The sequence below is a fragment of the Papilio polytes genome, unplaced genomic scaffold (genome assembly GCF_000836215.1).
Source record: "Papilio polytes unplaced genomic scaffold, Ppol_1.0 DF823980.1, whole genome shotgun sequence".
Taxonomy (NCBI): Eukaryota; Metazoa; Arthropoda; class Insecta; order Lepidoptera; family Papilionidae; genus Papilio; species Papilio polytes.
The window spans coordinates 175,289-186,123 of NW_013525224.1; the positions used below are offsets into that span (position 1 = coordinate 175,289).

The window sequence follows — 10,835 nt, forward strand, 5'->3', positions numbered from 1 at the left end:
ACGACACGCGGCCCGCGAGCCGCGGCAGCCAGCACATACAGACAAACCCCACTTTGTGGCCCCTCACCAAACCCATTCCCAAGATCGAGGCGCTGGTGAGTTACATGATCTTTATTATACAAGAAAATATGATGTTACTGATAATAATCTAATCAACGATTAAAATTCCTTTGATGAAGTAAGAACATTCGTAATACCTTGGTATTTTCTTTACTACACTGCCATCTAATTAAACATATTAGTTGATGTCGTAAAAACATGAATATCTTTGATTTTATTCAGAGGCAGTGTTCTGGTGAAACCATTTATACTGACGACTTGCCGCCGATCAAAAATGAAGTTTTTATATCATTTGTACTAAGTACAGTACCTTTGGGACATATAGAACTTATTGATCCTAGCAAAGCACTGGTAAGATTTTAAACAATAAAATATTTCAGTAAAATAAATGTGTTATCAGACGAGCAGTTTATATAAAAAAATGGATTTAAAAAAGGAGACTGTAATGTGTTTCTTTACAACTTTTCAGCAAGAAAAAGGAGTTGTAGCGTTTTATTCCGCCAAAGATGTACCCGGACTTAACTCATTCAGTCCAGTTGACGATTTGTTTTTCTTAAAAAATGAAGAGATATTTTGCAGCAGTGAAGTACAATATTACAATCAACCTGTAGGTGTGATCGTGGCAGAAACGCAACACATCGCGGACAGAGCTGCCAACCTCGTCGACGTCACTTACAGCAATGTTAAGAAACCAGTTATAGACGTTAAGGAAGCTGTTCAAGATCCTAACAGACTAAGTCTTTACACTTCAGTAACAGCAACAAACAAAGGTACTGATGTATCGAAGGTGATAAATGGTTCCATGACTATTTATCAACAATATCCATTTTGTATGGAAACTTTGTGCAGCGTCTCTATCCCCTCGGAAGATGGATTAGAAGTTCACGCGGCAACTCAACTGTCAATGGGCGTACAGGTTGCCATTTCTCGAGCCTTAAATATGCCACTAAACAAGTAAGTCAAATATAATATTAAAAAGTTCATTACTAACATTGATTACACTTATTACTATGTGTTACTTTAATACGGGGGAAAGTGTTGTGCTCAACTTCAGTTTTGTGATTGGCAAATAATCTTCATAAATATTACGAAGTTTTTGTCTAGTGTTATTGAATTTTTTACGGACGAAGCATGGAAAGAAATACAGATCTTTTATTCTACATTTCGTCCACTGACACTAATAAAACACCTATTAGAATTTACACGATTGTTTTATTTAATTTTATGACTTTAACTGGCATTATATAAGAAGACTTCGCTCACAGGATAGACGTGTACGTCCGCCAAGTGGGCGGCGCGTATGGGTACAAACTGACCCGCAACAATCAGGGCACGGTGGCCGCCAGCCCTGTCGCTTCGTGCAGCACCTCACCACCAACCTCAGAGCCGTCGGCAAAAGGTGTCCTTGTACGACGAATTATGAGGTACATTTCAGCATCCAAGAAAGTACTAAGTTTTTGTCAAATATATGCACTACGTCACGTAATTTAAAAGTTTACGCTATAAATGTCTGCCGATTAGGAGTAACATTGTATTTTTTGTCGCTTCCAATATTTCTTTAGATATTATTTTTCAGGTGGGTGTAAATAACACAGGTGTAGTTCAATACTTGAATTGCAACTTGTACACTGACAACGGGCATATTTTTAACGAACCCCTCATAATGCTCGCCGCCCCGCTCTGCAACAACTGCTACAATAAAACCACTTGGAACTTCAGCTTGTATAATGTCGTTACTGACACCGCGTCCAATTCTTGGTGCCGCTCTCCAGGTGAGAAATATTAAGAACACATTATTGTATTTAATTGTGATTTGGACTTCATATGTACTTCTTTGCAGGGTCGTTGGAAGCGATTGCAAACGCGGAGCTCATAATGGAAAGAATTTCCTATGAAATGAGTCTAGATCCGGTACAAGTTCGCCTAGCCAACCTAGACCTGTCCTATAATGCAGTTCAGGAAATGTGGGACGATTTAAAAATAAAATCACAATATGACGATAGACGCGCTGCCGTGCAGAAATTCAATTCGGAAAATAGATGGCTGAAGCGCGGCTTGAGAGTCGCTTTCATGAGGTGGTCGGCTCTCAATACTACGTTTACGTCTGCAACCGTATCTGTGTATTCCGACGACGGTACTGTTTCCATCACTCACGGAGCTATAGAGATAGGGCAGGGTATCAACACCAAGCTCGCTCAGATATGTGCATACTTTCTCCAAATACCCTTAAGTAAAATTCTCGTGAAAGGACAAAATACAATTATTTCTCCTAATGCTGCTCCTACTTCAGGTAGTGTGGCATCACTCAATGTCGCGTTGTGTGTCCAGAGAGCTTGCGAAGATATACTTCGAAGGTTGGAACCGATCAAGCAACAAATGGGTGGAAACCCCACTTGGGAGGAGCTCGTTTACAAAGCGTATAAATCTAACATTGATCTTCAAGGTCGAGGAATTCTTAATTTGGGAGAAGAGAATTCTTCTCAAGTGTACGGTGTTATTGTGACTGAAGTCGAAGTCGATATTTTAACCGGACAATCTGAAATAAAACGAGTAGATCTGTTAGAAGACGTAGGGCAAAGTGTTAGTCCTGAAATAGACATAGGACAAGTAAGTATTAGCTAATTATCTCTGTTGTTATAAGTCAGTAAGTACAAGTTGAATTAATTATTGGCAGATAGAAGGAGCTTTTATCATGGGACTAGGATATTGGACGTGTGAGAAAATGGAATATGAACCGACCACTGGCGAGGTGCTCTCCGACCGCGCCTGGAACTACTGGCTGCCTCAAGCTAAGGACATCGCGCAAGATTTCCGAATTTATTTCAGAGAGAATTCTTACAGCACCAACATGTATCTCGGAGCTAAAGGTATTAAATATATGTCCTAAGCGGTGTATAATTTTGTGTGTTAAAAGTTATTGTTGTCAAAATAAATGTAACAATTAATTACGTTTTAGCTACGGGGGAACCTGGCACTTCGTTAGCGGTAGCAATACCGCTGGCGATGCGGGAAGCAATCTCTGCAGCGAGACTGGAGTCAGGCATTCCGGCAACTCAGTGGTTCCAAATCGGTAAGATTCAACTAACTTTATACTTTAACATTTTTCTAACACAAGCAAACCTGAAAAGGTTATCAAAAAGTTATTCAGTTTTGTAAATATTTTTCAGATGGTCCGTATACGACCGAGCAAGTATGTTTAGCAGCGGCCACAAAATTTGAAGACTTCAAATATTTTTAATAATCAAGTTAAACATTATTATGAAGATGCGTGAAATTAGAATAAATGTCTTGAAACTAGCGCCTGTAAAATTTAAAAAGCAAATTATACGGTGTTTGCTTTACCTAATTTTTTTTAAAGCAAATGTCTATGTCCATAATATATCATTCTGTACATTTTAAACACATTTTTACCATTATTAGATTACCCTTCAAAGACAATAATTATTCATATAAAGACGAAAATCTTTTTCTCGTGTCTCAATATGCATGCGTTTTAAAAGTACAATAAATTCCAGAGGTAAAATAACTCTAAAACAGACACTGCGTCTCAAGAATAATCGATTTGTTATACTATCCCCAAATGTGTCCCCGCATTACTTAGATTTAAACAGATCCTTTATTGCGAGATTCAATCATAGACAGATCTAAAGACGTACTTCCTGATATTACTTTGTTTTGTTTTGGTGCGTTACGCGAGAACAAAAATTAAAATAAAATAATCCACAAATTACTTTTCAGATTGGATGTAATACATTAATATTATTATGTTTTAAGGAATAAAGTTTTATTTTTGTACCAAAAATGTTTTTATTAGTATACGATATTTACCACTAGATGGCGTTAGTAGTTTTGAAATTGTATCATAACCAAATTTTTAAATCAGCCTATAAGTTATAATATGCCGTGCACATATTTTAAGATGTGTATTGTATTTTAAAACTAAAAGTATAATTTTACGAAGTGAAGAGATGACTTCATTAGGTTAGTGATATAGTTAAGAAAAATAATAATAGATGGCGCTAGTAGTATTTTATATCGCGTTATTGTATGCCACAGTCGGAAACGTGTGGCGGTCAGCGGAACAAATTCTCATTGCCATCAGGAGGGTCTTAACTGACTCGACTGAACAGCGAGTGATGACTTGGGATATGATCTCTTTGATTACACTCCGCTCGCTCCCGCCTCAACTATCGCAGAGGCGGGTGTCGAATTAACTGACGCTGTTTTTGGCCACTTTATAAGCTCAATGAAAAAAATGGATTACTAGCGAAAGATGATTGTGATCATGAAAAAAACAATATGAGTATTGAAATGAAATATTACAAGCAAATGTTAATGTTAATGTTAATTTCTATTTTCTATGCTAATGTCATCAAGAGGAAGATTTTTGTTTTTGTAAGTATTGAAATAACTCAAAAACTACTGGGTCAATTTCTAAAAATTTTTTACCATACAAAAGCTACGTTATCCGAGTAACATGACATGCGAATTTGACAAATGCAAACAATATTTTTTTTATTATTTCATTCAGATGAGGCCGCACGGGAACACTATACTATACAGGGAATACTGTAAAGACCTGCGTGACTGATTATAACTATTTTTAAAATATAAGTAAAACCGAAGTTTACCTTTCATTTGTATTTGCTGAGCAGCAGTCAGTAATTCAGTAATCACTTTCGTTACGCATCGGACGTCAAGCAATAAACAAATGTACATATAACTTGTAATGTAATCAATTTAAAAGGACGTGATGTTCGGTGATCAATCAAGTCCAGTCATTAAGTCCTCCATCAGGCCCAGGCGGTCTAATGGACAAACAATGTAAGTATAGTGCTATACAAACTTTTTGCCTGCTCGCAATTGACACGACTCGACGCTGGATGCAACACAGTTTTAGGTAGGTATCATCTAGACACATGGGATACCACTGTGTCAACTATCCTCCACGCGCAGTAGACTTCTGGATTACAATAATGCAAACATGCTCGCGGCTAACGACGAGCCGTAATAAATATTGAATATTGAAATACTGACACCTGCATGCAATATGAAATCACCGACTTAAGAATTTGATTGTAGTCAATTGGTGGCAATCGAGATCTGTACCTACCGAGTTTCTTGTAAAGCTGGAAATTAAGTAATAAATATTGCTCGCATGCATTTTTTGTAATAATAATTGTAAAATATACATAACAGTTATTATTGTCCAAATTAGCATGAAACAGCGTGTGTCATATATTATTTTGATAATATTACGCTCTAACGACACATAATGTTTATTGTTCTTAAAATAGCGAGTTGTAATGTTGACCCCGCAGAGTGCGAGCCACGCAGCACGTACTGACGGACACACAAGCTGCTTTAATATGAGACATTTAAGCTGTGAGAAAAATGTGACGTCACTAGACCACTATATTTTTGGACTTAATTTTTTTCAATTAAAAATAATAATTATAAACTCGGTTATTTTCGACGTTTCCTTCATCTTACATATTTGCTATTTTTTATTCTTACATGTTTTTGTTGTAAATATTTTGCCCTTAAGCTAAAAGCGTAAACATTATTGCTATTTGTTGCTTACATAAAACTTGTACAACTCAACTAAACTAGCTTTACAAACGTGAAATTGAACCATGCAACAATATAATACAGCTAAAATATTAAATTCTTAGGGTATAGTTAATAATATTATCCACGCACTCAATAAAGACATTGTCCGAAGTCTAAAGTTTTCGTGTCGTAATATGTTGCGTGCGCGTTAAATGCGTCAGTTTGAATAGCGAACACACGCAAAAGTTCTAAGGACAGTTTTGGAGCAACAGTATAACTAAACATTTTGTAAAATCTACTAGAAGTTTTACATACTTGATATCAGTATTAATTACTAATGTTTGTTGCATTTGGGATGCAAAATAGCTAGAGAAATACGGAGACGATAGACAGGCGATAAGGAGAGTTTGAATGAGAAATATGAATCGAGTAACGCTAATGTGGGACATCTGTACTTCTCATCGTCATCTCAGTAATCATTCCCTTTTAGATCATGTCCCTTTTAGACCTTTTACGCAATCCATACATCTCTTCCTAGGTCTATCTCTACCGGTTATGTAAGCAGCATGTAAGCATCATAAGTATATACGTATTTTTTGTTGATAACTAAAATATAAGTCAGTCCCTGAGCTAGGGTCGTCTAAATCACACGTAGCGGAAACATGAGATTGACATAAAATACGTAACAACAAAGTATCAAACAAACGTGTCCCATACACACCGGCCCTCTGCCTCTGACACAATCTGTTGTTACCTCATTATAGCTATAGGGTTGCCGAGATATCACTTTTAAGTCAATATGAATATACGAATTAAAATAGACATTTCTAGAATTAGATTCCAATGAACTTGTAAATGTTTAAAGTACTCCGCTTTATAAAAAGTTGACAATTTTGGGTATGATAATTTAATTCTGAAAGTTTTACGTGTCTATTTGCAAAATATTTGGCACAGCCCTGGCGATGCCCAAATATTTACAAATGAAGTTATCGTAAGGATAGGGTTGTCAGGTCCGAGAGAAACAAACTTTCCTACAGGATTATTAAATAAACGAATTCTTCAGTAAACATCTAACGTAACTCGTAATTTCACAATTGTAATACAAGTATATTTTGATGAAGGTTTTTTTTAAACTGTCTCACGGAAATGTTTTATTATAATGCATTGTATTTTTAAGTTCCGACATTTAAAGGTAAAATGTATTCACAGGATTGTTGGCATTGACTGTACTTGAATTTCAAATTTGTAGTAATTTTCGCATAACCTATGTTATATCATTATTTTTTATTCAAAGTATAATAGTAATATTTTCATAAATTATCAAAAAAAATCTAAATACCTTGTAGTGCTAAATTAGCAAACGGAAGTCTTAATTAATATTTTATACGATATAAATTGTGAGAATACTGTATGGATTTCTTGTAGCAATTTGTAGATAATATTGTTCATGGAATTTTTTTCTTCATAGAAACAAGCGATATATTTGAAGTTACATCTATTTGCCTTAATTATCTCGTACTTTGTAATTACACGCCATGTTAACAAAATTAATTTGCCTAAAATAAGTAACAAAAAATCTTTTTTTGGTCTGCTGAAACATTTCGTGCTGTCTATTGAGGACCTAATATTTATTTTAAGAGCTATAAAATTAGTTAACCTTTTGATATGCCATAAAACAGAGGCCCTAAGTCTATCGACATGCATCAAGTAAAGTACAAATAATGACCACAGACTCTCATTGATTTTTTTTAAGTTTGTGGTCCATTGACGATCTTCATTTATTATATCTATGGTCTGTGGAGCGTAAAATGGTCACGTTCTCTGATGGTACAGTGACCAGCGCAGCAGTGACGAGGTCGTCCCCGAACAATGCATATTGAACTCTGCAATACGGCTCTTGAGTTAGACAAATAGAACTTATAGACTACTACCTTTTGCTCGCGACTCCGTCTGCGTGTTATTAATAAAAATAAAAATGAGTAGCTTATGTGTTTTTCCAGACTATCCTCTACATCTATACCAAATTTCATCATAATCCGTTCCACCGTTTAGGCTACAAAGGCTAACAAACATCCATCCATATAAACATTCGCATTTATAATATTGTTATGATTGAGTGACCTCTTAAAGCTATTATATGATAGATTTTTTTTTTGTGTTCGATACTTAAATCATTATAGAGTAATATCCTAGAGATTTAGATGCTAGGTATGATCTAAAGATATAGGCACTTAATGTTATTGATCTGTATTAAGTCGACAACTGACCAACAGATGTCGGGCTGTAGGTACGATTCTTGTCACGTATCGTCTCACCAATGTTAAAAAGAACCTCAGTAAAAAATAATTACACCGCCTTCAAAGGACGTAGTCTCAATAAAACGGCTATCGTGGGAAACGCCACGTATTGTATTGTTATATTTATAAATTTTTTTATGCGCCAACTTTTATAGGAACAACTGCAATGACAAAAATTTGCAAAGTACCGTTTTTCAATTGTTTTTATGATAGGCTGTTTTTAGTTTATTAAATAAATTGGCAACACTCACCTTACTCGCACACATTCTAGGACACTGTTATTCCTTCATTGGCTTTAAAACTTATTACATTTATGTTGTGTAGTAAATGAAAACTGTCATATAGGCATGTTTGAAATTAATTTGATCGTATTTGACGAGGTAGCATTTGCACGTCCGACGTTCGGTCGTGTCATATTAACTCACTGGACGATATCAAATTTACATTTTTACTTCATGCAAATTCAAATTGAACAAAGCATGTTGTTCCCTTGCCTCGTCGCGTCGGACGTGTCTACGTGAGACATTAGTGACGTCACGCGTTATGTCTGAATAGCCTATATCACTCATAATATTACCTTTAATGATGACTTTTCTCCAGACTCATTAGAACTTAGATTATTTTAATGTACATTTAACTAGTCTTAATGTATGGATGAAATGAAATTGAACTTTTTGTGTGTTGTTTCTCAAACGTTGTTAAATTGTTAATTTTTATTAAATTAAATTGTTTATTAAATCACATTTTATACTATTCAAAAATTTGAATCCAATTATTCTCGTTTTCAAACGATTGACAATCAACGCTGAACGTCGTATCAGTCCAAGCGGTATCCAGCGTGTGCGTTACGCCCGCGCCCTCGCCCGCGGCCGCGCGGTGGCGCATACCTCACAACATCCTTGGACAATGAAAAAGCCTAGTAAATTGAAGTCGCCGTGGTGTTTGTATAAAAGCAGTCAGCGGGGCAGCAAGGCATCAGTCGCCGAGTATTCTCTCAACCTTCACCACTGCACCACTCACAAATCAATCACCATGAAATTCTTGGTAAGATATCTATTGTTTATTTCAAATTTAGAGGCATCAAATCAGTGTGTGGCCAGTAACTATGTCCAGTATGCGTTAGTCTGCATTTTTCAGCCCTTGTAGCTTTAAATAAACAATATCTTTGCATAAGACAAATTGTTATCCTTTCAAATGTCTTTCAAATGGGTTTGGGTCCCGGGGTCACTGTTCATATAACTTTAGTCATTTAATTTATAAGCATTGACAATTCTCTTAAAATATGTGGGAATAAAAAACAAGCCCTACATACGAGCACGGCAGCACAATGATACGTAATTGTAATTCTGTGAATTTCATCAGGGAATACAAAGCCTCACGTACGCACCATCCGGGAAAGTATCATATTAGCATAACAGTTCCAACCCTGACGCTTTGCCCAAGGTTGTGTGCCAGATTATCATAATTCGAGCCCACTATATCAGCCCCTAATGTTTGACACCGCCTAATTTGGAGGCAAAACGACGAGTACACAGTTTGCGAATATTGTTGGTTATCCACAATTTTTCAAAAAATTTGCACGACTTTATGATTGAAAAAACATTTTGATCTCCAAGTCTTTTTATATTGTTAGGATGATTAAGCACAAAAGTCGTATAGTGTTCTACATTTCACTCGATTTCTTAGTTACTTTCCTCAAATGTTCGAGACTTCTTTATGTCTTATACACATTTTAATAACCTCCATTAGGTACATTCTCCTGCAACGTGCATAAATGTTTTATCTTGTACTCGGATCTTTTCACAGCGAACATGCGGGTCTATTCTTTCTTATCTAATTAGTAAACAAAGGTATTCTTCAACACTACTTAATAGATTTCTTAACGAATTTAATCAAAATGAACAATAGTGGCTAATGAATCAAAGGAAATTGCCGACATTATTGGATAGAGAAAGGTATAATTGTTTTCCCGAAGTCCAAAAAATAGCAGGAAATTTCACAAGTGTTAGACAATCGAACAATATCAAATTGGAGTTGCAAAAGCGACACTTTGTTTGGCTAAGGAAGTGAGGTTTGGTGATGTTTGTGCTAAGTGTGTCATTGGCACGTAGCTATAATGTACTCGACACACCGAGCTGGTTAACTGTCGACATTTTTGTAGTTTATTTTTGACATGTGTAATAATTATGTTTTGGTGTTAGAACCTAACCCACCTTTGTTAGAACATGAAAGTTATTGAAGTAAAGTGACGAAATGTCTTAACTTTTTTTTTTAGCTGATTGCTGCTCTGGCGATGAGTGCGGTGTTCGCGGACAACGTTAAGAAGACCGAGAAGCGCGGTCTGTCCGGTCTCGGCTACGGGTACCGCGGTCTCGGCTACGGGGACTACGGCTACGGCGGGAACCTCCTCGGCTATTACAGCAAGCCCCTCTACGGCGGCTACTACAATGGTTACGGTGAGAACATCTTTTATTTTCACTTTGCAAACATAATCTTTAAACGCAATAAATTTTAAAGTCACAAAGCTGCAGAAATACTTCTAAATGTGAATTGACCAAAAGATTTCACATCGCAGCGTCAGTTCAACTAGTTCCTATTCAAAGTGTTGATTCCTTCCCACATTAGTTCTGAATAAAATCTACGCTGAAGTTTTCTTTGACTCATTGTCGATTCTCTTGGATATATTTAAAGAATTCTCCCGGCGTCGGTATCGGCGGTGGTCGCTATCTATATTGGAAGTAATGTTTTATTCTTTTTCAATTTATAAGCTAACATTATAGTACAGTTTTATTTAGAAATCGCACATTCATTTTGTGTTCAGTGTGAGTGTACAAGCATCTAAAGTTTCGTCTACAAATTTGACTGTAACGGACTTCATGAAGTACTAGCTTTCGTCCGCGAATTTCCGCGTGGAATTTAAAAAAA

The 10,835-nt window shown here is 36.1% G+C and overlaps 2 protein-coding genes across 2 annotated transcripts in view; both read left to right on the top strand.

Moving 5' to 3' along the window:
• Window positions 1-1,411: 1,411 nt before the first annotated feature.
• On the top strand, window positions 1,412-3,831 carry LOC106101498 (aldehyde oxidase 1-like). The gene is made up of 6 exons (XM_013280742.1): window positions 1,412-1,484; window positions 1,637-1,832; window positions 1,901-2,667; window positions 2,735-2,927; window positions 3,017-3,130; window positions 3,228-3,831. Exons 2-6 carry the CDS (start codon window positions 1,724-1,726, stop codon window positions 3,296-3,298), a joined length of 1,254 nt encoding a protein of 417 aa, XP_013136196.1. The 5' UTR covers window positions 1,412-1,484; window positions 1,637-1,723; the 3' UTR covers window positions 3,299-3,831.
• Window positions 3,832-8,860: 5,029 nt separating this feature from the next.
• The window catches only part of LOC106101506 (keratin-associated protein 19-2-like), a 4,133-nt gene continuing 2,158 nt past the window's right edge, over window positions 8,861-10,835 (top strand). Inside the window, exons 1-2 of the mRNA XM_013280748.1 lie at window positions 8,861-8,954; window positions 10,186-10,366. Of these exons, the coding sequence (XP_013136202.1) occupies window positions 8,943-8,954; window positions 10,186-10,366 (193 nt within the window). The 5' untranslated portion in view covers window positions 8,861-8,942. The remainder of the gene's footprint in view (window positions 8,955-10,185; window positions 10,367-10,835) is intronic.

What these genes read in the sequence shown, in the direction of transcription:
- LOC106101498 (XM_013280742.1), top strand. Translation starts at nt 1,724, where the DNA reads ATGCTCGCCGCCCCGCTCTGCAACAACTGCTACAATAAAACCACTTGG. An exon ending in TTCTTGGTGCCGCTCTCCAG is followed by an intron (nt 1,833 to 1,900) that starts GTGAGAAATATT and finishes ACTTCTTTGCAG; the next exon opens with GGTCGTTGGAAGCGATTGCA. An exon ending in CATGTATCTCGGAGCTAAAG is followed by an intron (nt 2,928 to 3,016) that starts GTATTAAATATA and finishes ATTACGTTTTAG; the next exon opens with CTACGGGGGAACCTGGCACT.